Source organism: Apodemus sylvaticus, chromosome 4, assembly GCF_947179515.1.
Source record: "Apodemus sylvaticus chromosome 4, mApoSyl1.1, whole genome shotgun sequence".
Classification (NCBI taxonomy): domain Eukaryota; kingdom Metazoa; phylum Chordata; class Mammalia; order Rodentia; family Muridae; genus Apodemus; species Apodemus sylvaticus.
The window spans coordinates 133741813-133768338 of NC_067475.1; the positions used below are offsets into that span (position 1 = coordinate 133741813).

The 26526-nt window shown below is 48.1% G+C and overlaps 1 protein-coding gene across 1 annotated transcript; it reads right to left on the minus strand.

Moving 5' to 3' along the window:
• Positions 1-1020: 1020 nt before the first annotated feature.
• Acad9 (acyl-CoA dehydrogenase family member 9) lies at positions 1021-26272 on the minus strand. Its single transcript, XM_052180627.1, has 18 exons — positions 26047-26272; positions 22449-22542; positions 20267-20368; positions 19434-19540; positions 18580-18680; positions 17766-17844; positions 16934-17108; positions 15342-15415; positions 13362-13437; positions 11666-11736; positions 11304-11423; positions 6772-6900; positions 4585-4664; positions 3787-3913; positions 3483-3560; positions 3029-3157; positions 2334-2406; positions 1021-1666 (listed from the first exon to the last, which is right to left on the minus strand). Exons 1-18 carry the CDS (start codon positions 26206-26208, stop codon positions 1566-1568), a joined length of 1878 nt encoding a protein of 625 aa, XP_052036587.1. The 5' UTR covers positions 26209-26272; the 3' UTR covers positions 1021-1565.
• Between the last annotated feature and the right edge of the window lie 254 nt (positions 26273-26526).

Genomic DNA, 26526 nt, shown 5'->3' on the forward strand with positions numbered 1-26526 from the left:
TAAGAATCCATGAAATTAAAGAAGGGGCAGAGGTAAAAGTAAAAACCAGGAAGCTAGTCAATAAAATTATAGCAAAAATGTTTTCAAGTGTAGAAGAAGAAACAAACACAAGAGGCACCCAGAACCCAAACCCCATGGCCTGTGAAGACCTGCCATACCATAGTCAAATAGTCCAAGTACAAAGAACAAGGGCTCCATAGGGCAAGCGCCCGACATGCTGTGCCAGCCTGAGGGCTCGAGCCCAGGAACCACAGAAAGGGGAGGAGAGAACCCACTCCACACAGTTGTCCTCTGACCTCTACAAAGCCTGTGGCAGGTATGCCTCCCTCCCCACAATGTAAGGAAATGAAGGTAGATTTCCAAAATTAAAAAAAAAAAATCCCTTCCCAATACAGCATTCTCTACTAGCAAAACTATGTAACAACTTATGGAAAATTTAAAAAATTCCTTGATAAAAAGGAATTTATGACCACAGACCCCTCTACAGAAGATACTTCAGACTGAAGAAAAAAAAACCCAAATCTCTAAGGCCTCAGGAAAGAAAAAACCTTGTTACAATAACATTGAGCAAGAAAGAAAGTTAAAACAAACACTACAAAACCAACAAAAGGGCAAGCAATGCTGATTCTTAGACTGGGTGTGTAATGTGGAAGACCTGTGTAGCTCAGAGGGCTACAAAGAATAAGGACTACTGGGTACTCAGCTCTCAATGGGACAGCCACGCTGAGCCCATCCCAAGAGAACACTGCTTAAGAGTGGGCAAAAATCATCTATGCACAAGCGCAAGCTAGCAAGTTAACATCCCATGCAGCACTGCTTGAGTTGAAAAAGTAGGGAGCTGAGCATGTTGGGATGCCAGAAGGAACAGAAGGGAGGGGTTAGGGTAGATATGACCAAGACACATTATCAGATGTATAAAACTATCAAAGAATAAACAAACAACATTCTAGTAAAATAAAAGAAAGCACCTAGGCAGCCCCTTGGAGTAACCCTCAGAAAGGAAGTGAAGGAACACTACAATTCGAACCTTGAAAACACCCAAGGAGTAATTTTATTGTTATGACCCCTCAGGGTCAAGGACTGAAGAACATAAAGTCTAGATGGGACATAAACTGTGACACTTGATATTCTTTGTTAAATGATTCATGATATAGATTGGAAACAGTCTCAGTGAGTGGTATAGACTCAACCTCCCAAGAGTTTCTTCAATACATGGTTTAGAAGGAATAGCTGCCCAAATCTTAGTTCACTTGTGAGCCTTGTGTCTTAAAGGTGGGACCATGTCCACTGAGATATATCACTGCAGTCACACACAGGCACCATCCACAATTTAGTTCTTTTTTTCTTTCTTCAATGATTTGGTTGGTATTTCCTTCCTTCCAGGAGATGGGATCCCTGTAGATACAGGGCTTACAGGTCAAAACATAGCTATTGCTTTTCCTCAAAGAAAGGGATTTTTAGTGTATGCAAATGACATCCAGGCCACACAGATGACTCCACGGTTTCTGTCTTCTGAAGAGGCTGAATTATGTTAACCTGGGCTGGGTAAGTACATGGTTCCAGCCTCAGGAGGCTCTGTCCAGAGGGTGGGCACAGATGTAGGCTCGCTTCTCAAGGATCTCCCGAGACACTTTCTTAATCTGCTCATCCAGGTTTTCTGGAGCATCTGTGAGAGGAGAAAGGTGATCCTTTTGCAATACGGTAGTACAAACAGGTCTGGGAAGTATGTTTTTACCCAGGTCAGTGCCCCACTGGGATGGAGTACCCAAGGCCCTTTAGGCCCTCAGTCTTATGTTGGAAGGCCCTTTGTGGTAAGTGGCTCACAGAAAGACCATTTCACTACATTCCACCATGTATCAGTTCTGCAGGGCAGCAGAGCCGCTGGGCTACGTTCTACAGTTACAGGGTATTATCACATCTCCATTAAAAATGGCCCTTTCCACCATAACTGACAACAGGGCCAAGGCTCTTCAGACTGCCATTTTAAGGAGAACCTGGCTATATTTCAAAATGTGGACAAGCAGTTAAGACAGAGAAAAAACATTTCAGATTGACAACCTGGCCTAAAGTAGCATGTGTTCCAGGGCCTAAGCTTTTAGAGAAACCATTTCATCATCTGGACATGATGATGCAGCAACATACTGCAGCTCCGAAACCCATTAGCCAGAGTCTGTGGCTAAAGAGACAGGTATAATGACTGCCTCCTTGTTTTGGGACAGCAGCTGAACAGACAGCAGGATACCCTCTTTGCGGACAGCAGCTCTGGCAGCAACAGAGCACCGACTGCTCACTATCAGCACGCGGGCACCTGTCCCACGTGCCCTCTCACTTACACTTTTCCAGCTGAGACAGGCTGAAGAGATTCTGGAAATAAGCTTCCACACAGAACATGTTGGCCAACAGAATCTAGAGAACCAAGGTCAGAAAGGACAGCAACTGAGGACTTGGAAGTTGACTCTGAATGCTATGAAACCCAGCCCACTGCCACAATCACATCTTGGGCAAAAGAGCCTGGCTCAGAAGTTACACAGTACCCTGCAAATGCATGCTGCCAGGAGCAAGCTACTCAGGATCTCTGAAACAGCTCCTTTTGCTGTCAAGTGGGTATGCAAAGGCTACTCTGGAAGGACTGTGTCAAGAGCCTGGTAAACAGGAGTTGTTAGTGACTAATCTGCTTCCTCTGCAGGGTGAGAAAAGTGAAGTGCAGGTAATGAATGGGCCTGCCACTCACCCGTCTGTCTCTGTAGGAGACTAAAGGCACTAGTCATACTCAGGGGCAGCACCAGCATGGCCATACCACAGCAAACTCATGCATCCATCTCTGCAGCTACCACGTGGTGCTGGACCCTGACTCGTTGTCTCTCTTGGGCAGTGCTATCCATTGGGCCACACCACCCAACTGCTCCCTTCCTCAGTTCCAGGCTTCAGTAAAGCACAGTGGAATTAGGGGAGGCTCCAGTAGCCACGTCGTGACCCCAGCTCACCGTGGCTGGTCAGCATTTCCTGTGGAGGGCGGTGCAAGGCTTACCTCATGATCATGATTCCTGAGCCCGATTCTGATGGAGCGGCTGGCCCTCGACAGCACGGCAGTCATGCCATACAGGTTGATGAGGATGTTGGCTACCCGCTTTAACACCAGCTGTTCCTCTACAATGTTCTGAGGACAGAGGTTCAGAGTGGTGACTAATGTGCTTTTCCCTTCTCTCTGCTTAGGCACATGTCACGGTTTATATTAAGCAGGTCTCAGAAACTTGTCCGATACCAGAGGCGGTGCTTAGTGTGCTCAGAGTGATCCAGCAAGACTCCACACAGAGAGCAACTCCTTGCACTCAGCCCCAAGTAGGTGGCCTCTCCAGGTACCCCAAAGCCACTCTGTGTTGGAAGGTGCTGGACTAGCTAGCAGTTCCAGCCTAGTCTCATAGGTGGGCAATGGGTCATGGAGGGAGGGGAAGCAGTGCCTCATCTTGGTCAGACCCACTTACCTTTCCAAAACGGAGTAACAGGGTCTCAACAGTCCGGCCAAAGTAATATACATTTTCCTCAAGCTTGTTGGCACTGTCCTATCAGTGAAGGAGACATGCTTAGCATCTCTATTCTCTGACGGTCCACTTGACCCACCTAATATTCAGTCTGGAATTCCAGGGAGACAGGGCAGGGATAGAATGCGGCATCTGAGTATTCCCAACTTTCTGAGGGATCCTAGATGCCAGTGACACTCTTCTGGAATGGGAATGCATTGCAGCAGGGTATCAAAATGCGGGAGGTACAACTGGTGGGCATACTTACTCCAAGACTGGGGTGGACAACACCAAGATTGCCTGTTAGCCCCAGGTCCACAGTTCGGCCCATCGAGTCCCGAAGCTTCCGACCAATCGTCTCCATGATTGTGGTCACATTGCCACTTTTAAGCTCTCTGCAGGAAGTTCACAGTGTTGTGACTTAAGACCCTGGCTGGCTCCTACTGAGCAGCAGTATGGTACCATAGAGCTCTGTGCTCGTCAATGGCTGAGCATATGGGCTCCATGCACGGAGGCTTTCTCTTCCTGGCAGAGGGAAGCCAGGTGTATGGCTAGCTTCCAAAGAGTTAAGGGGTCTGCAAAATCTTATCGGCAGCCTTTACACGGGCTCCAGCAGGGATGTGACTGCTCTGCCCCGGAATGAGGGCAGAGGGGATAAAGAGGGGCAGAGAAGAGAACCTAGACTCAGACTGTCCCTGTTAATGGGACACCTCTCATTTCTGAGCTTCTGGAAAGTAATAAACATTTCCAAGTACCAGAGGGAGAAATCAGAGTCAGTGGGGGCCGGGAGAGAATTTACAGGTGCCCAGAGGGCAATGTGACTCTGAAGGCCATGAGGACAACCTGGCAGCTTGCCCTACTGCTGCTTTCACATGAAGGACAAGCTAGAGGTGTGGGTTTCCAGACCTTGTCACCACAACCCAAAAGCTACTGTCTTTCCTTGTGCCTGCTTTGCAGTGAGCCTTTCTGCAGCTACTCCCCACCCACTGCTCCAAGATTGGGCAGCCTTTCCTCTGGCCCCTCAGTCAGGGAGGGACCAAGGAAGAGATGGGAAAGCAGCACATACTTGATCCTCGAGGTCAGGATGCGTCCGGCATGCTGCAGGCCTGTCAGGGCAATGAACAACCGAAGAATCTCATTGGTTCCCTGTGGCCAGAAGTGTGAAGGTCAAAAGCAGCCCAGCAGTGTAGTGCAGTCTGTGACACAGCCACTACACACAGGCTAGGGCCAGGTGTTAGGCACCACACAGGAAGGAGAATAAATGACTACATGGCATGGCCTCCCTTCCCCTGGGAGTTTTCCTCTCATAGCCTGTCTGCCATGGTCCACCTTTCGCTAGGTCTCAGAATACTCATTAAAACAAAAGCAGATTTCCTCGGGTGATAAAGAGATATAATGCCCAGGACACAGAAAGTATGGAACAGATAACCCATGGCTCTCTTTTAGACCAGAATCCCTAGCAAGCTATAGAAAGCTGAGCATGAGGAGCTGGAAGCCCCTGGGGGACACCCCCCACCCCCAAACACACACACATTGCTTCTCAATGTACAAGTAGTGCCCAGCAGGACTCCTAGACTTCTAATGCATTTTTACTATAGAAGGAGCTGAAGGCCACTGGCCTAGGTTTCACAGCCAGAATCACCCTGTAGTTAGTTGGACTGGTACCAAGGAGAAGTTTGCCTCAGCAGAAAAGCTGGGTATGGAGGCTCCTGTGGTATTGCCCCAAGCTTTGAACAAAGTGTGCCTCACATCATAACTTTCCCAACCTTCTGGGAATTATGGCCCTGAGAGCAGACCCTGCTTGACCACATCACCTTGTCAGGATCTAGAGAAATCTGGCTCTTTCCTGCAGGAAGGGTCAATAGAGGGTAGCCCCCCAGACAGGACTTAGACATGCCTCACTCTTGAAAACACTAACTTTCTGCTCCTAGGCTGTGGCTGACTGATAAGGCTGATATAGCCTGGGCCCAAAAGACCAAGGAGACCGTCCATTGGAGATGACAGGAGTCTAAGGATTCTCCTCATTGCCACACCACACTACATCTCAAATCCCCTTCCTAAGTGTCAAACTCATGGCCCTTGTGACATTGTGAAGACCTATCCATCTTGCTTATCCCGTCCTTCTGTTGGGAGCATTGCACAACCACATTAATCCCTGATCAAAAATTTCTCATGGCTTCCAAATTCATGAACTGGTCAAGATCATTCAAGGCACATCTCCTGTCTTTCCCACTCAGCCTCCATGATCCAACTCCTGTCATATTTTACTACCTTATCCAAATGATGAGCAGGTGATGTGTCCACAAATACTTCTTACTTCTTGATTACCTAGTGCTAACCAGAAAGTCCTGCCTGGGATCAGCATATGCCACTTGCCTACCTGCCACACAACTGCCCTGCCCAAGGCAAGTCTTCTGCTAAGGGCCATCAAGTTCATGATGAGACAAGCTCCCTTTGGGAGACAGCCCTATCTTTTATGCTACCGTGCCCCCATGTGTCCTCCAGGCAGTCAGGCCCTACATGGCACCCCTCCATGTGCAGTACACTTCAACTCAACTGACCCCTGCAGGCTATATATTTATGGAAGGCAGTAACTAGAAAGTGAAACAGTCAGCGGTGAGTGAGTCTTCCAAGGACACTACGGAACTACTTCAGTTTACTGACAGGGAAGTTGTAACCTAGAGAGTAGGAGACGGAAGCAGAGCGGGGGCTGGGACTGCACGCTACGTTTCCCACACATCTGCAGAACTACAGCAGTCACCGTGACACTGAGGGCTCAGGGAAAAGGGCCTTCGGGAGTGTGACTTGAGGTGACTGTTTGGTCTCTCCAGTCTAAACATCCTCTACAAAGCAAGAGGGTGGGGGCACTGATAAATTATTAAGAGGGTCCAACCAGAGGACACAGCCTGCTCTATATCACTGCAGGCCATTTCTGGACATGCAGCAGCTTCTCTTGGGCCTAGGAAGTGGGAGAGGGAGGTGTACAGGGGTATAGGGACATCACTAAGAGAGTATAGAGGGGGGACATGGACATCACTGAACAGGCATACAAGGGGTACAGGACATCGCGTGGGGGTGGACAGGGACATCACTGAGGGGGTATACAGGGGGTACATGTATATCACGAAGGAGGTCTACAGGGGGTACAGTAACATTACAAAGGGGGTATACAGGGGTACAGGGACATCACATGGAGGTGTACAGGGACATCACTGAGAGGGTGTACGGAGGATACAGCTAGCAGGGCACTCACCTCAAAGATTAGGAGAATGCGGGCATCACGCAGCATGCGCTCATAGGGGTAGTCCTTCATGTAGCCCGAGCCCCCAAGGATCTGCAGAGCCTCGCTCACACACTGCCAGGCAGCCTCAGAGCTAAACACCTGCCACAGACGCAGACAAGTTAAACCCTGGTGGGAGCCCTCCACAACCCAGTCACCCCCTCCTAAGAGCAAGACCTAAGCTATGGGGAGAGGCTGCCCAGGATGCAGTTGGAGAATGCGTGGAGAACCTTCCTTGGAAATGAGTGGTTCCAGAGGAACTTCCCAGGTAAGCACAGGCAGGGTAGAGTACAGCAGCCCGTGTGTTCTGTCCCAGCAGGACTTGTCACGCCTCTCACGCCCAGGCCTGGGCTCTGCTTTTCACCCTTAGGAAGAGTGCCCACTCCTGCCATTCTCCTGTGTCTGTCATGTTGCTCTCGTGACCACTGTCTACCGGGCATCCTATGGATACCGACACTCAGATCTGGGGCTAGCATGTGTGAAGATGGTCGCTCTTAGGCATCGGTTAGTACCTGGAAGGCACCAGGAGAACACGAGAGTGAAGTGTAGCTCGCCCAGCACACGGCTGCCCTGTCCTGAGCTTAAGCAGGAGCCCTCACAGCACACGGCTGCCCTTGTCCTGAGCTTAGGCAGGAGCCCTCACAGCACACGGCTGCCCTCGTCCTCAGGAGCCCTCACAGCACACGGCTGCCCTCATCCTGAGCTTAGGCAGGAGCCCTCACAGCACACGGCTGCCCTCGTCCTGGGCTTAGGCAGGAGCCCTCACAGCACACGGCTGCCCTCGTCCTGGGCTTAGGCAGGAGCCCTCACAGCACACGGCTGCCCTCGTCCTGAGCTTAGGCAGGAGCCCTCACAGCACATGGCTGCCCTCGTCCTGGGCTTAGGCAGGAGCCCTCACAGCACACGGCTGCCCTCGTCCTGGGCTTAGGCAGGAGCCCTCACAGCACACGGCTGCCCTCGTCCTGGGCTTAGGCAGGAGCCCTCACAGCACATGGCTGCCCTCGTCCTGAGCTTAGGCAGGAGCCCTCGTGGACTCTCCACTGGCATCTGTATAGGTGTCAGATCTTCCGGTGTTTCTCTAAGCGTTCACGTCTAGAGGTTAGTTAAAGTCAGGTTGTCGTCTGTACAGCTTAAAAAAAGAGGCCCTTTCTTAGCCCACCTTCCAGCCCATTCCTATGCCTTTAAGTCGGCTACCAATTCCTAGAAACAATTTCTGCTTGGGGCCCTCAGTGGTCACACAGGACCTGGACTCAGTGGCACTCAGCACCAGGCCACCTACACCTAGAGATCCTTTCCTAAGATCCGGAGAGGGCAAAAGAAACTAAGGCACAGAACACTTACCCAGCAAAGACAAGAGATGGCAATACCTACAATCACCTCAGTCCTAACTACAGATGCCAAGACATGAGCAAAAATGCAAACATTCACAGCCAACAGAGTATGTCTCCAGCAGAGCCCAGTGTTCTTATAGCAGTGGACCCCGAGAAATTCTAGTATAACTAAGGCACAAGACAAGGACTGTAAGGATGATACCCCTTAATGAAGTCATGAAAACAAACAGTGGGATGAAGGTTGAAAACAGCTCAGGACATGAAAGGAATCACTAAAGAAATCCCAAAGTGAGATAAAACTGGAAATGAGTAATTTAAGAAGTCAATCAAGAACCTCAGAGGGAAGCCCTGCCAACAGAATACCAGACATGGAGGCCAGACTCGCAGGTGCTGAAGGTAAGGTAGAAGACAAGGATACTTCAGTCAAAGAAAATGTTAAATCTAAAAAATCCAGGTACAAATCATTCAGAAATCTGGGACACCATGAAAAGACCAACTTTACTAATAACAGGATAGAGGAAGGGGAAGAAACCCAGGTCTAGTTTACAGAGGTATTTTCAACAAAACAGAAGAAAAATCTCCAACCTCAAAAAAAGGACCCAAGCAGAAGCAGCAGGAAATGGACATCTACATACACACATTTCTGACTATTTATTTGATAGAAATTGACTTTTTGTTCTGACTCTGCCATTATAAAACTGACCAGTAGGAGGCATGAGGTATGTTCGGTACCCTGAGCTGTATTATATATAGCTCCTTCAGCAACCACAACAGTTCTATGCTGGTGCTTTGATTACCTCCATTTTATAGATAGCCTGGAGGCTAAGAGATTTAAGTGACCTGTTGTAGTTGATAGGAAATGGCAACTGCAGAATGAAGCCCCGCTGCAGAGCTTACTGCTGCTGCGATGTGAGGGCCGACATGTGATGGCCGATGTGTGCTTCTCCTGGGCTGCCCTGACTTCAACATGTAAGCTCATATCCTTGGGCTCCTTCCAGGTCTAGGCAACCCAAGGTGACTGACTCATCTCTGGCCTCCGAGATACAGCTTTCCATGGCCAGCTACTTAGTAAATAAAGCCATGATTGCCCCCATACTGTGTAATGCCCAGTTTACTGATCGTTAGTAGGAAGGGGGTTGCTGGACAACGTGAAGGAAGGAAGAGACTCTGGAGAACTCAGCCCTCAGTAGATCTACTTTACCACAGCCCTACGCAGGGCTCTGGGAAGAATGCAGGAGCGGTGGAAAGACTGCAGGGCCAGAGGTGCTACATGACGTCACGGAAACAGTTTCCAGTCACAGAAGAACTGCGACACAACAGATTCCCAGAGACCATGAGAGCATGCATGAGGCCCCCACAAGTTCAAGCCACCCACAATCCCAGCATGGAGAAAGGGAAGTGGGCACAAGCATCACCCCCAGCTAAGAAGTAGTTGATGGCTTCTGGGAAGGGAAAAGTCAGATTTCTTTAATGGAATGGCACTGGGCAAACTGCCCACACTCCAGGGCAAGCCTGATCCAATTGGCCATGATGACCGAGAGAATGGGTCTGGCAGAGAGGCGGCTGTGAGGAAGAACAAAGAGCAGAAAACAGCCCAGGGCACAGGGTGAAGGCGGTAACTGCTCTGTGCTGTGGGTCACTTCGTTAGCCCATATGCATCCATGTGAGACACTGTCACTATTACCCTCCTTTGTTAGAGTTAAGAGATAAACCTAGGACAGTCACTGCAGCAAAGGGTCAGCCACCTTGAGAAGGCACAGTCTGAGGAAACCCAGGGACAGGGATATCAACCTGGGATTGTTTTGGGCTCGAAGGTTGTTTTAGAACATTTCCAGTCCCAATTGGGAAAAGAAAGCAATCACAAGTAGGGAGGGAGGGAGGGACCTGGAAGGGAAAGTAGACTGGGCAGGGGAGAGGTGGGAGAGAGGAACCTGATCGGACTCTGGGGGAGGGAAAAGAACTGAAGCCCTGAGGGGCAGCAGAAAGAACGGAGACAGGCAACCTCAGGAGATAGGAGGCTCCTCCAGAATCACCAGAGACCTGGGAGGTGAGAGACTCAGAGGACTAAAAGGAAGAGACCTTAGATGAAATGCCTGACAGTAGGAAGAGGGAACTTATAGAGCCACCTCCAGCAGGAAGACAGGGCTTCAAATGAAGGAAGGGGGGCATCCCACAGTCACAACTCTGACCTATAATTATTCCTGTTTGAAAGAATTACAGGGATGGAAATGGAGAGGAGCCTGAGGAAAAGAAGGTCCAGTGACAGAACCAAAGTGGGATCCAGCTCAAGGGGAGGTCCCAGGGTCAGACACTATTACTGAAGCTATGGAGTGCTCACAAAAAGGGACCTAGCATGACAGCCTTCCGGATGATCCAACAAGCTGCTGAGTCAGATGCAGATATTTGTACCCAACCAATGGACAGAAGCAGCTGACTCCTGTTGTTAGATTAGGGAAGGCTGAATGAAGTAAGCTGAGGGTGACCCTGTAGGAGGACCAGCAGTCTCAATTAATCTGGACCACCAAGATCTCTCAAACACTGGACCACCAACCAGGCAGCATACGCCAGCTGATGTGAGGCCCCCAACACACATAACAATAGAGGACTGCCGGATCTGTGTTCATTCAGAGATGATGCACTAACCCTCAAGAGCCTGGAGGCCCCAGGGAGTTTAGAGGTCAGGTGGGGTGGGGGGTAGGGACATCTATGAGGAGACAGGGGGAGGGGAAGAGGTATAGGATCTGGAATAGTTGGAGGGTGGACAAGGCTTGGCGGGGTGGGGAATAAAATATGGAATGTATAGTCTTTTTACCTCCTTAAACATGTTCTAAAAGAAAGTTCTGACCAATAAAGACCATCTACTCTGGAAAAAAATGGCATTCCTTCCCAGGATACATGGATATAAAGTTTTGATGTCTGTGTTTTCTCCTGTTGCTATACAGTAGGATCAACCAGGAAGAAAAACAAACCCGGACACCATCCGTATCAGGCAGCAAGGAGCTGTCCTGTAGACTCACACTCATGAGCACCACTCTGAATCCTTTCTCTTGGCTTCACCCCAGGGCCCTGCTGGCCCAGAAAGCCGCACAGGTACAAATCACAAGGCCAAGGGCCATCAGCTAACAAAAGGAAGGTGGCTGACAATGCTGTGGGTGCTCTAGTTGCTGGGATTACCTTCACCATGGCGGCCTCGATAGAGCAGTCAGGAAATCCTGGCTGGTCCAGCATCCCTGAAGTGAGGTAAGCCATACTCTCCATTACATACGCCTTCTGAGCCATGAGTGCAAACTTTTCCTGAAATGTTTAGAAAAACAAAATCAAGAAGCAATCTGCATGTACACAGACCTACCTAAGTAAATCTCCAAACGTCTCTTCTCCTGAAAAAAAAAAAAAAGCCAATGATATCAGAGCCTTGCTGTCCCAGCATTGATAATGCCTGGTGCAGTAGTCTTTCCACTCCCCGGCCCTCAGGACAGCGGAGACAGAACTGAAGCTGAACGCCTGCCCCACCCACTGCAAACCAAAGCCTACAGTACCTGAATCAACCCAAATTCACTGAGGCTCCGATTGAACTGTTTCCTCGTACAGGCATATTCAGCAGTCAATTCTAAAGAAGAACAATTCGTCACAACAAACAAACAAACAAACAAACAAAACTTGTTTTTGGCTACTGGAAAACTCTTTCCTAAGGGCAACATGATGGCTCTTCAGCACCCAGTAGGAACTATGAGAGTTAGGTCTGTCTCTGAAAACAGAAGCCCTGCAGCCAGAGGCCCCACTTTCTGGTAGCTGCTTAGAGGTGGATTCTCGGGGCCCACAGGCAGCAGGCAAGAAGGTTTAGAACACAGACTGCTGAGTCAGTTGTGAGGGTGTGGAGGGAAACCCTCGGCCCTTCTTCACAGTACCTACCCCACGGGAACACTGGGAAGGTAAAGGGGGGTGCAAGGCTGGAGGTATGCAGCAGCACAAAACCAGGTGCACAGGGCTTCTAAGTAAGACGGGAGAGTGGGCCCACAGGCACTCAGGGCAGCAGGAGGGGCGTCTCTACGTCAAAGCTCCAGCTGGGGCCTCACAGTGTGTATGGCTGTTGATGGTGCTGGGTTCTGAGTGCCCCCGAGGGACACCTGCGGCCCACCCTGGCACCACTGCCTCTAGCTCTGCCTGCAACTTATTTCCCAAATACTTCCTGTGGTGTGGCCCAGCTGCTGCTGATCTCCATTTGTTCCTATACCCCATGTTTCTAGACAGTGGGAGCCCTCACTGATGAGAGCCGCAGGGCATGCTGAAAGGAGCCTCAGCTTAGCAGGCAGGTTTACCGTTAGGTCATGATGCACAGCTTGTGTAAACCACCACCCTCTCTGGACTTTAGTTTCTCTACTAATCACACAGAGTGAAGAACCCAAATGTGTGCCTACACTGCTGTAAACTTCAACAGTCAGAAAACGCGCAGGGCTGGTTTTGCTTCCAGTGCTTCACAACCCATACTATGTCCAAGGAGCCCCGGGGCTCTGTGAGATTAGAGCTAATGTTTTCTTTTGCTCATGGAACAAAGTTCATTAAACAGCCACATATGTCCTGGACAGAGCAGCAACCATTTATGCTCTGACAGATGCAGAGAAATGTTGAAATATACAGCCTCTGGGAAAGGAGTGCATTTGGTCTAAAAGAAGGGCCAGATGCTAAATTAAGCTGTCTGTCGAAGTGGTGTAGCTCAGGCTTGCCCACCCAGCAGGAATGGCATGGATATTCTCAGTATGCAGTAGGTGCTGCAGAGGGCTCTCCTGCTCCTGACTACCCCACTGTGGAGGTTTATCTTCAGTGTCAACCTGAATGGCTTTAGCATCACGAATCTCGATTCTAGGCGATCCCCTGGGCATGTCTGTGAGGGAGGTGCCAGAGACATTTAACCAAGGAGGGAAGAGCCACCCTGAATACAGGCTATGTCGGCCCAAAGCTGAGGTTCCAGAGTGAGTAAGAGGAGAAAGCCATGGGAAACAAAGATTCCTTCTTTCTGCTTCCTGACTTCCAGAGGATCAGATGCCTTCTTCACACACAATGTGACCACATGAATCATATCATACCCTAGCAATCATACTGAGAGATGCTTTCTAGCTGCACCTTGCCAAGATGGTTCATGCATTCAAACTGGGAGCCAAAATTATCCCTCCCTTCCTAATGTTGTGTTTGCAAAGTATTTTGTCTCAGCAATGAGTTAGGTAAGTATACACATACCAATTAGTTTCTTAAGCATCCCAGCCACAGCACTGCCCATGCTGAATCGCCCACTGTTGAGGATGTTCATGGCTACCTGTAGAAAGGGTGGAAAGGTGGAGAGACACTGAAGGAGGCCGAGGGAGCCAGCCATACCACAGTTTCCATGAAAGCAAAAGCAATTGTGTACAAATTTCATGCCAGCACGCAGGCCGAGTTAATCCCCTGCCAGTTTTCAGGCCAGAAGTAAGCAGTCCTAACCCTTGAGCTGGGGGCCCAGGCACTGCTATGCATTTCCATCCATGCCACTGGCCTCTGACTGCAAGCCATTGCTCATACTCCAAATGCACCTATCAGCACCCCTCACCCAGGTGAAGGAAGAGACCCTCAGACGGAGCTACGTGTAAGCAGCAAGAACACTAGCTGGACTTGAGGATCAGCATGACGCTGGACAGATGCAGCAGCTGGGGTGCAGTGCGCTGTCGCGACTGTCTCCACACTACAGCCAGCACACCCCAGGCAGGCAAGCCTGCATCCAGAGGAGGCCCTAGTGACTGCTGCCTGGTGCCTACAGTAGTGGCTCTGCTGGGCCCTCCTCTTTCCTCACCCTGTATTCTGACCCAGTACAGTCAACAACTGGGAGCCACCCAGGCCCACAGCTCCAGTTCCACGCGGTGCTACCTCATCCAGAGTCACAGTGTCCTCACCACCAGAGAGCCAATCAAAGAAGCCGAGGGAAGCCGCAGGCTTAATTTTAAAAATGGACAGCATCCAAGTGTTGGTGAAGATGTAGAACCTCATACGTTATAACCACTGTGGAAAGTTCTTTAAAAAGTGCCATTCTATTCTAGTACAGGCTAGCAATTCTATAACTACATTTACACTCAAACAGATTGAGAACATATTCTTCAAACAAAAACTGAAGATGAAAGTCCACAACTCTGTTATTGACACTAGCCCCAAAGTGACAATTTAGCCTAATGAGAATGTGGGTTACCTACACAGAACATCATCTACCCATTCAAAAGAATGGAATACTGACTCATGCTGACATGGATGATGGCCTGAGAATATGATGTGAAAACAGCAGGTCACAAACGTACTGCATAATCACCACAAGGAAGGTAAAAGAAGTGAGCAGCTGCCCCTGCCCGGGATGGGGCGGGACAGGAAGCACGGCACTCCTGGGCTCAGACGTGATGACGGCACAAAAGACAGTAAAGTGATGGGAATGTGTGTAACTTAAATGTCACATAAACTACTTCTCAATAACATAAAGCTGGGGCTGGAGAGATGGCTCAGTGGTTATGGCCATCTGTTGCTCTTGCAGAGTACTTGGGGTGTTCCCAGCACCCACACAGTGGCCCACAAACAGCCTGTAACTCCAGCTCCAGAGGATCAGATGCCTTCTTCTGGCCTCTGCAGGTACCAGGCACACATACAATTCACATACATAGACACCTATTCATACATGTAAAATAGAAACCTGGCTGAATAGGGTGGCACATGCACTTAATAACCCCAGGGCTGGGTGGGAGGAGTAGGCAAAGGCAGGTGGGTCTCTGGGCAGTGTGGTCTACATCTCGAGTTCCAGGCCAGTCAGAACTACTTAGTGAGACTCTATCCTGCTCAGAAAAATAAATCTTTAAAATATAAACCTGACTATAGGGGAAAAGCTTAGGGCAGGGACTTAAGTTAAGGTTTGTGAGACCTGAACTTCTGACTAGCCCACTAGCCTGTTTTTCACACCTGCAAGAGAAAGGAACAACATTTCTAGCTCAAGACAAAGGTCTCCAAGGGGGAATAAAAACTCCTCATCCTAACCAGACCCCCTCCTCTAAGACTCAATTTTTCAGCCTCTATGTTGGTTAATTCCTATGCCCAAGAGCTACACAAGGCCACAGGAAAAGCACAGGCTAGCCTGCTAGGAAAAGGGATAGGGCAGAACATGAGACTCATGTGAAATGGCACAGCACTTACATGAGACTGCCTGCAACTTACCTTAAAGCCACCTCCAACTTCTCCAAGGACATTTTCCACAGGCACTCTGGTGTTTTCAAAATGGACCTCACATGCTGAAAACATAAGGAATTTAAAGATCATGACAAACAAATGCGAACTGCTCTGCTCTCGCTCATTTAGCATCCTAAGCAAAGGAAGACCACAGTCCTGCTGTCACAGAGCTCGTTCTTTGGCCAGGAAGAGAAACCACAATCGCAAGGACATGCAGCATGGTCAGTGCTATGATGAAATAGCAGCTCAGTACAGAGGGATGGAGCTGAAGGGGAGGCTGTCATTTTCTGAAAGGCCATGACAGTCTCTTCTAAGGTAACAGTTGATAGAAGTGGAAAAGACCAAAATAGCCAAAGACAGGGGAGCAAAGGAGAGCGCCAGCATCCCTAGACCTTCGAGTCAATGGGATTCTTTTAACAGAGCTGTACTCATGTTCTGTAGAGCAGCATCTCTCCAGCTGAGGGTGGCATTTAACAAACAGAATGCAGACAGCCCAACGTGTACAGACACAACAACCTAACCCAATTCACCAACATCCTTCAGGCTGAAGCAGGCATCCCCAAACCATAAGAAAGAATTCCACTGCTGTAAACTAAATCCTAAGGTGTCTGACTGACAGGGATACTGTAGCCAGGGACCACCAGCAATCCTGAAAGAAAGGCTGACTCTACTGCTCAGTGTGAGTGCAACAACGAGAAAGCAAGGTGCCTAGGATGAGGCAGGGGCTGGACAGCACCCTTTGCACAGCATTCCCCGTAGCACTGCCTGGATGCTCTAACACAAACAATGGCATGTTGATGCAGAGTCAGAGACTCAAGATAAGGAAGTTTACGGTTCAAGGGACAGTCGGGCCAAGTGTGATACCCGTAGACGTGCAATGCCGTGAAACATGGTCTGTCTGCTGGTCATGGTGGGTACGTGGGTTAGAGGACCTGGTCACTCTTTCAAAGAGTACTCTACAGGGTATGGGGCACACTGCCTTCCTCTCTGACTTCATCTCATATTCATGAACCACCTTTTGGGGTCCTGCATGCTGCTGGGACACCAGCCTCTCAGCTGTCAGCAGGTAAATGACACTGCTGAGTGTTCAGCTGTGAAGACCCAGGATGCACCGCAGCGGGCCCTGACATGCCACTTCATAATAAGAGACTAGTATGAGAACCATGGCCAATGGGTGAGCTGAGGGAACAAACAGGACACCAGCATCCTCTGAAGCAAGGGCGGGCCAAGGAAATAAAGGTAGGTCTGAACAGTAGGAGCAAAGGAAAGGGATTCCAGGAAAGAAAGATGTGGTGGCCTGCCACAGGATGCGTGCCCAAGACAGCTGCGGTGTGTGATACGTATTCCTGCCCCTACTGAGGTCAGGATTTCAGTTGCCCTCTCACTTGGAGTCAACAGCATTGATTGTACCAAGCAGCACGGGTTGTAACTACACTCTTGATTCAATGTTGCTAAACTGCTAAATTAAAACCACAGGCAATGAAGTGCCCTTTCACCTTCGCAGCAGGTCACAGTGGACAGGGCCCATCTTTCAAGTCTCTGCCACACTTGTGCACAAGCACATCTGCCACACTACTTACTGTTGGAGCCTCGAATGCCTAGTTTATCTTCAGGCTTCCCATTAGTAATTCCGCCAAAGTCTCTTTCTACTATGAATGCAGTCATTTTGTCTTTTATTGAACCATCAGAATCAACCACCTCAGTTTTTGCAAACACAGTAAAAATATTGGCCAGTCCTCCATTGGTGATCCAAACCTGAGGGAAAAGAAAGATCCTTGGAGACCCCTCAGCCATGCAGACCTTACCGACTAAACAAGTGAAAGTGGAGGATGAGGAAAAGAGAGGGTGCTCAAAGGACCACCACGGATGGAAGTTTTGATTCAAGCAAAACAAGTGATCAAGGGCAAAGGGTAGGAAGTGAGCAGGGAAAGGTGACTGCCAACTAGATAAGAAGATAGTTCTACCCTCTGCCCCATTTGCTCCTGGGGTTGTGGTGTTCTATCTTTAAGCAATCCTTGATTATTAAATCTCAGATAGCATCGAGAGGTGGTGGAGTCATCAGAAATACTCCCGGCTGTGAGTGTAGCGCCTGCAGCTGGTGCTGGGCCATGCAGAGCACTGCGCTACACTTGGCCTCTATGAAATCTTGTGAAACAGAAATTGAAAATAAACACACAAAATCAGCTGCATGCAGAATCAAGGAGACCATGGAGATGAAACTGCCTTGTTCCAGTTCTGGTTCTGCCACCTGAGGGACTTGGGCCAGCCTCTGCTCTGCCTCAGGCTGTCCTGAGATAAGAGTGGCACACCCGGAGTGATGTGCAGATCTCTCCAGGTCTCTCATGCAGAAGTTAGATACAGAGGCAGTGAAGACTGACTAAACCTGACAGGGCAGTGAGGTCAGGGCTGTACCTTGGAGCCATTGAGGATGAAGTACTTCTTATCTTCACTTAATGTAGCTCTCGTCTGGATGGACGCAGCATCACTCCCACTGCAAAGATGGAAAGATAGGATTGAGGGAGAGCAATACTGGAGTAAGCTTAGAATGAATGGGTCTGAGGGCTTGGACATAAGATAGCTCTTCAATACTGAGTCAGACAAAACCCAAGTCTGTTTATTTCAGCTCTGATGCTCGAACTAGAAAGTGATCCAGTTCTGGAAGCAGCTGGGCACATCCAGTGAAATGTGTAAGATTTGCGTGGATAACAAGTAAAATGTAGTGAACAGTCTGGTCTGACCCAAAAGGGGAACATGAGCCCCCCAATGCTTATCAAGAATTTCTGGGTGTGATTAGGCCACAGGCCTGTTCCAGATTTTCAAACAGAGGAAAGCAAGATTAAACAAGGTGCCAGTTGGACTTGCATCAGAATCTGAGTCTTGTCCAGGCCTGCCTCGTCCTCACCGTGTGACTGTGGACTGATTACACTTCACTGCACCTCAGCTCTTAATCTGAAAATGTGGACTCACCACCCACCCCCTGTGCTCTGGGAGACTGACAGAAATTTGAATTCATCCCTGAGTGTCAGGAAGCTTGTGATCTACAGACACTGACTAGCAGGTGCTGTAGGACTGCCATCTGGAAGTCTCAATGGGTCAGAGATAAGAGGCGTTGACTCTCTAAAGGCTTCAGAGATGAGGACATACAAGCCAGGTACTCCACACAAGCCCCATGTCCAGGCAGCCTGAAAGGTGCGGAGTATGCACATGGCATTTTGAGGAGACAGACCTGGCTGGCTCTGTTAGACAGAAGGCTGCGATGTGTTCCCCAGACGACAGTTTGGGCAGGTACTTGGCCTTCTGCTCCTCATTGCCGACCAAGATAATCCCCTAAATGAAACACAGACCAACTGAAAATGAGGGTGAGATGTATTTATGACGCATTCCCTTCTGTTAACAATTATTTACTTCACTCAGAGCCAGCAGCCTCAGACAGAACTCAGGAGGCCAACCTGCTGAGGGAAGGCGCACTGCCTTACACCATGGGCAGACGCGCAGTGGCAGCTCTGGAGTTTACACCTAGGATTGCCATGCCTGGCTCTTCCAGAGCAGTCCTGGTGACCTTGAATCAGATATGATTCTTCCGAGTCTCCACCTCATTATTCATAAACTGAGGACCTCTCCCTTATGGACAGGATGATTTGGATGACAGAGTGTGAATACATGGGGGTGCTATAACTATACCCAGTATAGGAATGCACGCTTCAAAGCTGTGCTCCTCAACCCTACCTTGCTGCTGCGTAACTACAGTCTGGATACAGACCCTTGGGCTGCAAAGCTGGACATGGAACCCAGTCTTTCACCTGTGTACAGCAGCGATGTACACAACTAATGTGGCAACCTTGAGGACTGTGTGCCTTTGACACTGCCCCACCATGCTTTAAGCTGAGAGGGCAAGTGAGATATATGTAAAGACAGGACAGCTCGGAAGGATTTCTCCAAAGATAGCCTTAAACTGCCTCAAATCCAACTGCAGCTGGGCTTCTCCTCTGGACCCTGAGCTATAAAGTCTGTTATGTCACAGAAACAGTCCCATTTCCTACTTCCTCCAGAAGGCTACAAATGCAACTTCAGACAACTGACCTTGAGGCCAATAGCCTGGTGTGCTGCCAGGGTCACTGTGATTGACCCGTCCATGCTGATGATCTCCCCAAGCCGAGCATACATGGTGTTGGAGAGGCCCAGGCCACCTACGGCACACAGACAAGGCTAGCTGCTTCTTTCGACTGGGGAAAAGGGATTCATTTTATTTTTCTAAGCAATGGTAGTTTTTTTTTTTTAATTAAAAAAAAATTAATACACAGAAAGGCACAATGAAACTGTCACCTATAATCTTATTCTGAGCATTTCTGTGCACATCTTCCAGATTTCTTCGAGGCAAGGAAATATATACGAAGCTGAATTGTTAATACAGACATCTATACAAACAGTAGGTCACTGAGTATGTTGCCAATCCTTTGTACCAGAAAGACATTTACGATCCAGATGGCCCCAGGAGAAGGCTCTTATGTTTTGGCACTGGAACACTGGGATTGAGTGTTCATGTCCTGCTGTGTGAGCCGCCCTGGGCACTGCAGTATGGTTTTTACCTATGTCTCAGCTTGGACCAGCTGCAAATCTGGTTCTGCTAGGCACTTACTCTGTACACTTGAGGCCCACCTTCTGCTGTAGAAGGGAGGCTATACTTCAGTATCTGGTGACACAAATAAGTAAGGAACTAAAAAACCAAGAAAATCTCCCATTTGCTACAGCAATGGCATTACTGGGTGTGGCAGGAAAATGCCCCAAATAGCACATCTGGAAGACTGCACTTGAAGACCACTGTTCCCAAACACAAAGCCCTTTATACACACATGGGGAGCATTTGCTTCAGAGTGAGCGAGACCAGCAGGTGAGCGGCCACCATTCTAACTTACCATATTCTTCTGGGACCTGTATGCCAAAAAGTCCCAGGCTCTTCAACTTCTCCAAGGTGTCGGCGGGAATTTTCCCCTCCTGGTCAATTTTTCGAGAGTCCACTAAAATAACAAGTTATCTTGATTAGGCAAGTGAAAATAAATAAGATATGTTCATAAATAAAGCTATACAGAATAGTTTCTGTACGGTATACTAGTATCACTGGCAGAAAATGTCTAAAACCTGAAGCTGTTTAGCCAGGATCACTCAGCCTGGTGTTGACTTTATGTAATTAAACATGTAAGAACTGTATTTTGATGTGACTGGTGCTAAGTAAGTCTCCTGATGTAGGAGCTAGTCACCAGGGTCAAGCAGCAGTGTATCACGTACTTCTATGATACAGCTTCCTGGAGGCCTGCTATCTATGACGGCTCATCTTGTCAACTGAACAGGAATGACTTAGGAACCAAACCTTTGGTGTACCTTTGAGGGAGTTTCCAGAGATGTTTATTTTCACCGAGACAGGAAGACCCTTCCTGAATGTGGGCAGTGCCTTCCATAGGCTGCAGCCCTGGGTTACATGAAAAGAGGAGAGGGGAGCTGGGCACAGCTCAGAACTATCTGTCCTCCTGGCTCTCTGGGTGGAAGGCGTGAGAAGTCAGAGCTAAGATTTGCTTCTGTCACTAAATGTTTCCCGCAACCAACTATGGTCTCAAAACATGAACCAAAACGTCCCTTCCTTCCTAAGTAGCAACTTACAGGCAAATTTTTTCACAGTGATGAAAGAAGGAAGTAATACACACACTCTACTTCATCTTTAAATTTACTGGTACCTTCTCAACAACTAATTACTTACTGTTGATTGCAACATATACCAGCTTACACCAGAGAGTAAGTACACAGCTCCCAGAATTGTAATGGAAGGTCAGGATAAACAGTACTAAGCAGACTGTGTCTGGGCCCAGTTCTATCCAGCATTCAGACGCCTCATTGCCAACACTAAATCAGTCACTGAATCAAAATTCATTCTAGGCCTTTTGAATTGGCTCAGTGGGTAAAGACACTTTCTGTAAGGCTTACAACCTGAGTCTGAGACCTGAGCCCTACATAAAGTGGGAGAGAGCTGACTTTTACAAGGTATTTTGTAAGCTCTCCAAACATACTTTGGCACATATATACAAACATATGAACACACACACACTAAAGGCAATATGAAAACCCCTTATACAAACAAAGGTAAAGTGAGGTCCTGGCTGAGCACGATGACACATGTCTTTAACCCCAGCATTTAGGAGGCAAAGGCAGGTAGATCTCTGTGAGCTCAAAGCCACCTGTTCTACACAGTGAGTCCCAGAACAGTCAGGGCTATATATAGAGATTCTGTCTCAAAAAACAGAACAGAAAGGCAAGCCAAGGCAGGGCGGGGCAGGGCAGGACTAGGCCAAGCCAAGAAAAGTGAGATCTGTCTCCAAAACCAAACAAACACCCCTCCCCCTAACACCACCCTTATCTTTAAATGACAAAATTATAACATGCTTCAAGGAGTCATGGAAGTTATGTAAACTCTGATCATTAAAAAGATAGCGTGAGAATCCTCACTATCTCACTGTATCTGTATCTTCATGACTGTACACACACAACAGCAAAACATGAGAACACAGACATAAGTGGGGAGGGGAGGGGGAGAAGGAGAGCACAGACACATTTGCACCAGTACAGGTTAGATGTTACAACTGTAACAAACCAGAAGAGCAGACAGTCCCAGAGAAAATGCTGGGCCACAGACAGTGAATGAATGGTTCCTAAAACACCCAGCACAAAGAGCCAGACATAACCCTTAGAAACACACCTGTCATCTCAGACAGCCTTTGCCCTGGTATGTGATTAACAAGTTTGAACTACCTAGCTGAAGCCATGTTCATCTTTTCTAGTTACCCACTTTATCAAGGCTTTTGCAAGTTTTAGCCTCCTGCACTATAGAAACATTTAAAACATTGTTTTACTACAGAGACCTAGAGGTGCACCAAAGTAGTGTCTTTTAACTAAGCAGAAATTGAGTGATCCCTGAGGTTCTACTATGAGCAGAAACTATGTGTAACTTAATAACGACACTAAGAGCTTCCTCTGTCTACAGTGCTTCCACACACACAACCCAACTGATCTTGTAAAGGAAGAGAGCAGTGAAAAGAAAATCATACATACCTTCTTCAGTGAAGAATTTTTCCAATGGCCCCACAAACTGATTGATTTCACTAAGTTCATCTTGACTAACCTCTGGAAATGGGAAAACTCCTTTCTAAAAATGAAAAACATGTATGACAAATTTAGTTTTCAGCAACTTCTCATTGTAATATTTATCAAAAAGGAAAGGGAATAAATGTGTTATATGCTAAATCTGGTCCCAGGAAGAAGGCAGAAAGATGACTTCACACAATACCTCAGGCATGGGTCTTATGTCTAAGATGTGATATCTACTTTCCTCCCCATGCAGGGGGGTTGAATCCTAATCTTCAACAAGTTCCTTATCAATAACAAGTGGTGGAGTGTGTCCCATAAGAAGGAACCTAGGATTCCATTTAGATCTCCTGAGGATGTACAGGTCACATCTCCTCAAGGTCCTTTTGAGACTTGAAGACAGTAGATATGATGACTCTCCATTAAAATGGACATCAGTATTTGTGTGAGCGCGAATGTTCCCAATGCTAAGAACATATTCTGATCATCCTGTTTGTCCCTCTTTGAGCTGTGGATGCTAGCTAGCTTCCTGTGCTGAGTATGTGAGGTAGCAGGGTCACCGGACAAGAATTCAACCCTAGCCTAGCCACTCTTTACGTCTGTGACTGGCCTGAGCGACTTATCTGTCCTTTACTAGTGTGGTTTCTCCTATATAATCCTGTACATCACAGAATGTAGCTGTGAGGGTCAGAAAGGACATACTTAGGTCCTGGAACATGAAGTAACCATGCCTGTGTTAGATTCCAGCTCTTCTCCTGGCTACTACTCTCTTTTTCTGGAGAACGACTTGGCTTCTAATCACTAGTGGCCAACTCGCCAGGATTCCCTGCTGGCCTGTGAAATCATCCCATAGGGTTTGAGGACCTGTGGCCCTCTGAGCTCTAGTTATTCCTCTAGTTGCTTGGGATATGGTATGTATTTGGACCCCCAGCTGCTGAGCAGGGACAGATCACAAGTTTCCAGACTCAGGAGCTCTCCTATTTCCTTGGTTCTTCTCATCAAGGGAAGCCCTCAATTGCCCCTACCCTGCCTTATTACTCACGTTCCTGACTTCTCCCCATTAGCAATGTTCCAGAACTGATTTGTTCCTCTCTGGCCCAAGGACAAGACGTTCATGGGTCTCTATCCAAAAGAGACAAGTGACTTAAAAGAATATGCTGCTATCCACCAGCACTCAGTCCACTGTTAAGGTAGACTAAAAGGGAAACAGTTCCTTTTGACACTCTGAGACTCTTAGAACAAGGCAGTGCATTTCATGGAGGCTCAAACCACCCCCACTCCATCACCTTCACAACCTCGCTGGTCACCTAGTTTGGGTCAAAGGGCTGTGTGAGAGAAAGGTGATATCAATCCCAGTGGGCAAACTAGGCAAGAACAGACAAGCTGGCAAATAGCTGGTATTCAGACATAATACCTAAAAAGGTAAAAACTTCAGGAGTCCAGGCATAATGAGGCACACCTTTAATCCCAGCACTTGGAAGGAAGAAGCAAGTGGACTCCTGTGAGTTCAAACCAGTCTGGTCTACATAGCAAGTTCCATGCCAGCCAAGACTACACACCACGGCCCAGTCTCAAAAACAACAACAACAACCCAAATACAATCTCCTAAAACAGAACACACACACACATCCCCCCAAAAAAAATAAAAACAAAAAATATCAGGGATGATGCTGGGGTTAGAAGGAAAATATCCTCTAGTTAAAAAAGACAAAAACTGAATGAGGGACAGCATGAGTGAGGAGTGGAATATCAATTAGCACCTTTCAAGCTGATAAAGCAACAGGACCTGTTATTCAAGTAATCCTACTGCGAAAGCCAATTATACAAGCCAAGGGGCTGTAACTAAGTCTGCTAATGCAACACAAACCTCACCCATTCAACCTCACACTTGCCCCTGTGGCAAACTCAGGACCAACTAAGTGTATATGTCAGTGGCTGGCATGGATAGCTGGGATACTCTCTCCTCTCAGACTCCTAAGTACCACTGCCAGTGTTCTAATCACAGGCCAGAAATGCTCGGAGAGTTGGTGTTTGTCCAATCCAGGAAGTAGCAGTGAAGTTAGAAGTGGTCAGATCTGAATATAACTTGAAGACAGACAAAGATTTACTTACTATAGGATTCAATGTGACGGTGAGAATAAAAAGAATCAAAGGTGTCACTGGAGAATGTATTGAAAAAGTTGAATCACAGAGTAGGCATTATCTATGGTAAACAGGCTGCTGGGAAAAGCAGGACTGGGTGGGATCCAGGAGAGATTGTCATAGATGCGTATTAAAGATGCTTATTTGACATCTAAGAGATGTAGAACAGAAAGGTAGACATAAGTCTGGAATTAAGGGAAGAACTCAAGTTGAAAACTAAATCTGAGTTATAAGAATAGAATTGTCATTTACAGTTAGGACATTGAATTAGGACAGCCAGGGGCTAGTCATAATAAAAGAGAGGCCCACAGGCTTGAATTTTAGAAAAATTCAGCATTGCTAGGTGTGGCATACAATCTAGTTCTCAGGAAGGAAGGCAAGGTTCAAGATGCAGAATTATGCTTGAATAGTGAGCAGCTTGAGTTCTAATCATCAGGTCAGCCTTTGCTAGGGGTAGACAGTTCATCATAGTAGCAGAAAGTAGATGACATTGGGAGGACAGCTGGCCACGGGGATTCTCACTAACTACAGAAATATAAACCTGGAATAGCCAATGGGTGGTGGAGCATAGATTTAAAGACTGAAGGGGATGAATGATGGCTACACTCTACCTCCTGCCTTGGAAAGACACAAGAATCCAAGCCCCACAGCGCCCTCAGCCCCAGGATGTGGGAAAAATGGTTCCCACACTTCAAAGTTCTAGCTTTGAACTTTGCAGCAGGGCAGCCACTCTTAGCCCAAGTCTTGACTTCTGCTTTAATGAAGTCAGTCAAACAATACGAGAAAACTGTCCCAAAGAGAACATACACAAAGAGGCAAATTTACGGAAAAGCTTTCTCACTCTTAATGTGATAGGAGATAGGTGCACCATGGCCTCGAGGTTGCTTCGAGGTGGGTTGTGGATCTCTCAAAAGGGAAAGGAACCTTGGAGTGGGTCTCGGAGCTGAAGGCGGGGGGGGGGGGGCAGAGAAGTGGCACAAAATGAGCTGTTTCGAAATCATAAATCATATGTGAATAAAAAATAAATTATGGAAAGAAAAAAATCGTATTTCCTTGCCGGAACACAGAGATGTCTTCATAATGACCTCTTCAATGATTCCCCAAACTTCCAAGACAAGAAACAGCTGGAAAGGCAAGCGTGATGGAGCACTGTAAATCTAAACTCTGGAGACTGAGGCAGGAGAACCACGTATTCAAGGCATGCCTGGCTAAAGAGTGAGTTCAGAGACAGTGTGGGCTACTACTTAATGAAACCCTGCTTCAAAACAAAAACCACTATACAGACACACACTACTTAAGCCACATTTCCGAGCCCAGTCTCTCTCTCAGCTGTCTGCCTTTTAAGGGCTCAGATAACGTACCATTCAACTCCGGCCAGGTACCAATGAAAGGTGGAAGCGGAGAACACGGACTCGCCTCTTACCTGCTCGATGTTGCCCAGGAAGAGCTCCTTGGCGAACGAGCGGCTCTGCAGACTGGTATGCAGCGGGCGGCGACTCGCCGTGAACTCCCTCAGCACCCGGGAAGCTCGCGCCACAGCTGCCGCCGCAGTCGCCCCACGCGAGAGCAGTACCCAGCCAGCCATGCTGTTCTAGACTTCAGATTTCAAGTCACCGGAAGCCTCACCGCGCCTGCTAATGACGCAAATCAGCCGCGTCGGAGGAGCCCTGGGCAAGCCGGGCATCCAAGGTCTCTCCCTGCGGCTCTGCGACCGGAAGCTCGCTCGCACTTCCTGATGACGCAGGGCTGTGCCGCCTGATTATGAACCCAGAGCACATCTAGAGGTAATCTTGATCAAGGCTGTTGGACTGGTCGTTCCAGAATATGCTTAATAAATGTTTCCCACGCCAATCATTGCTGTATGTAATGTCTGAGTATGTAATTTAGAAATTGTAATATTTTA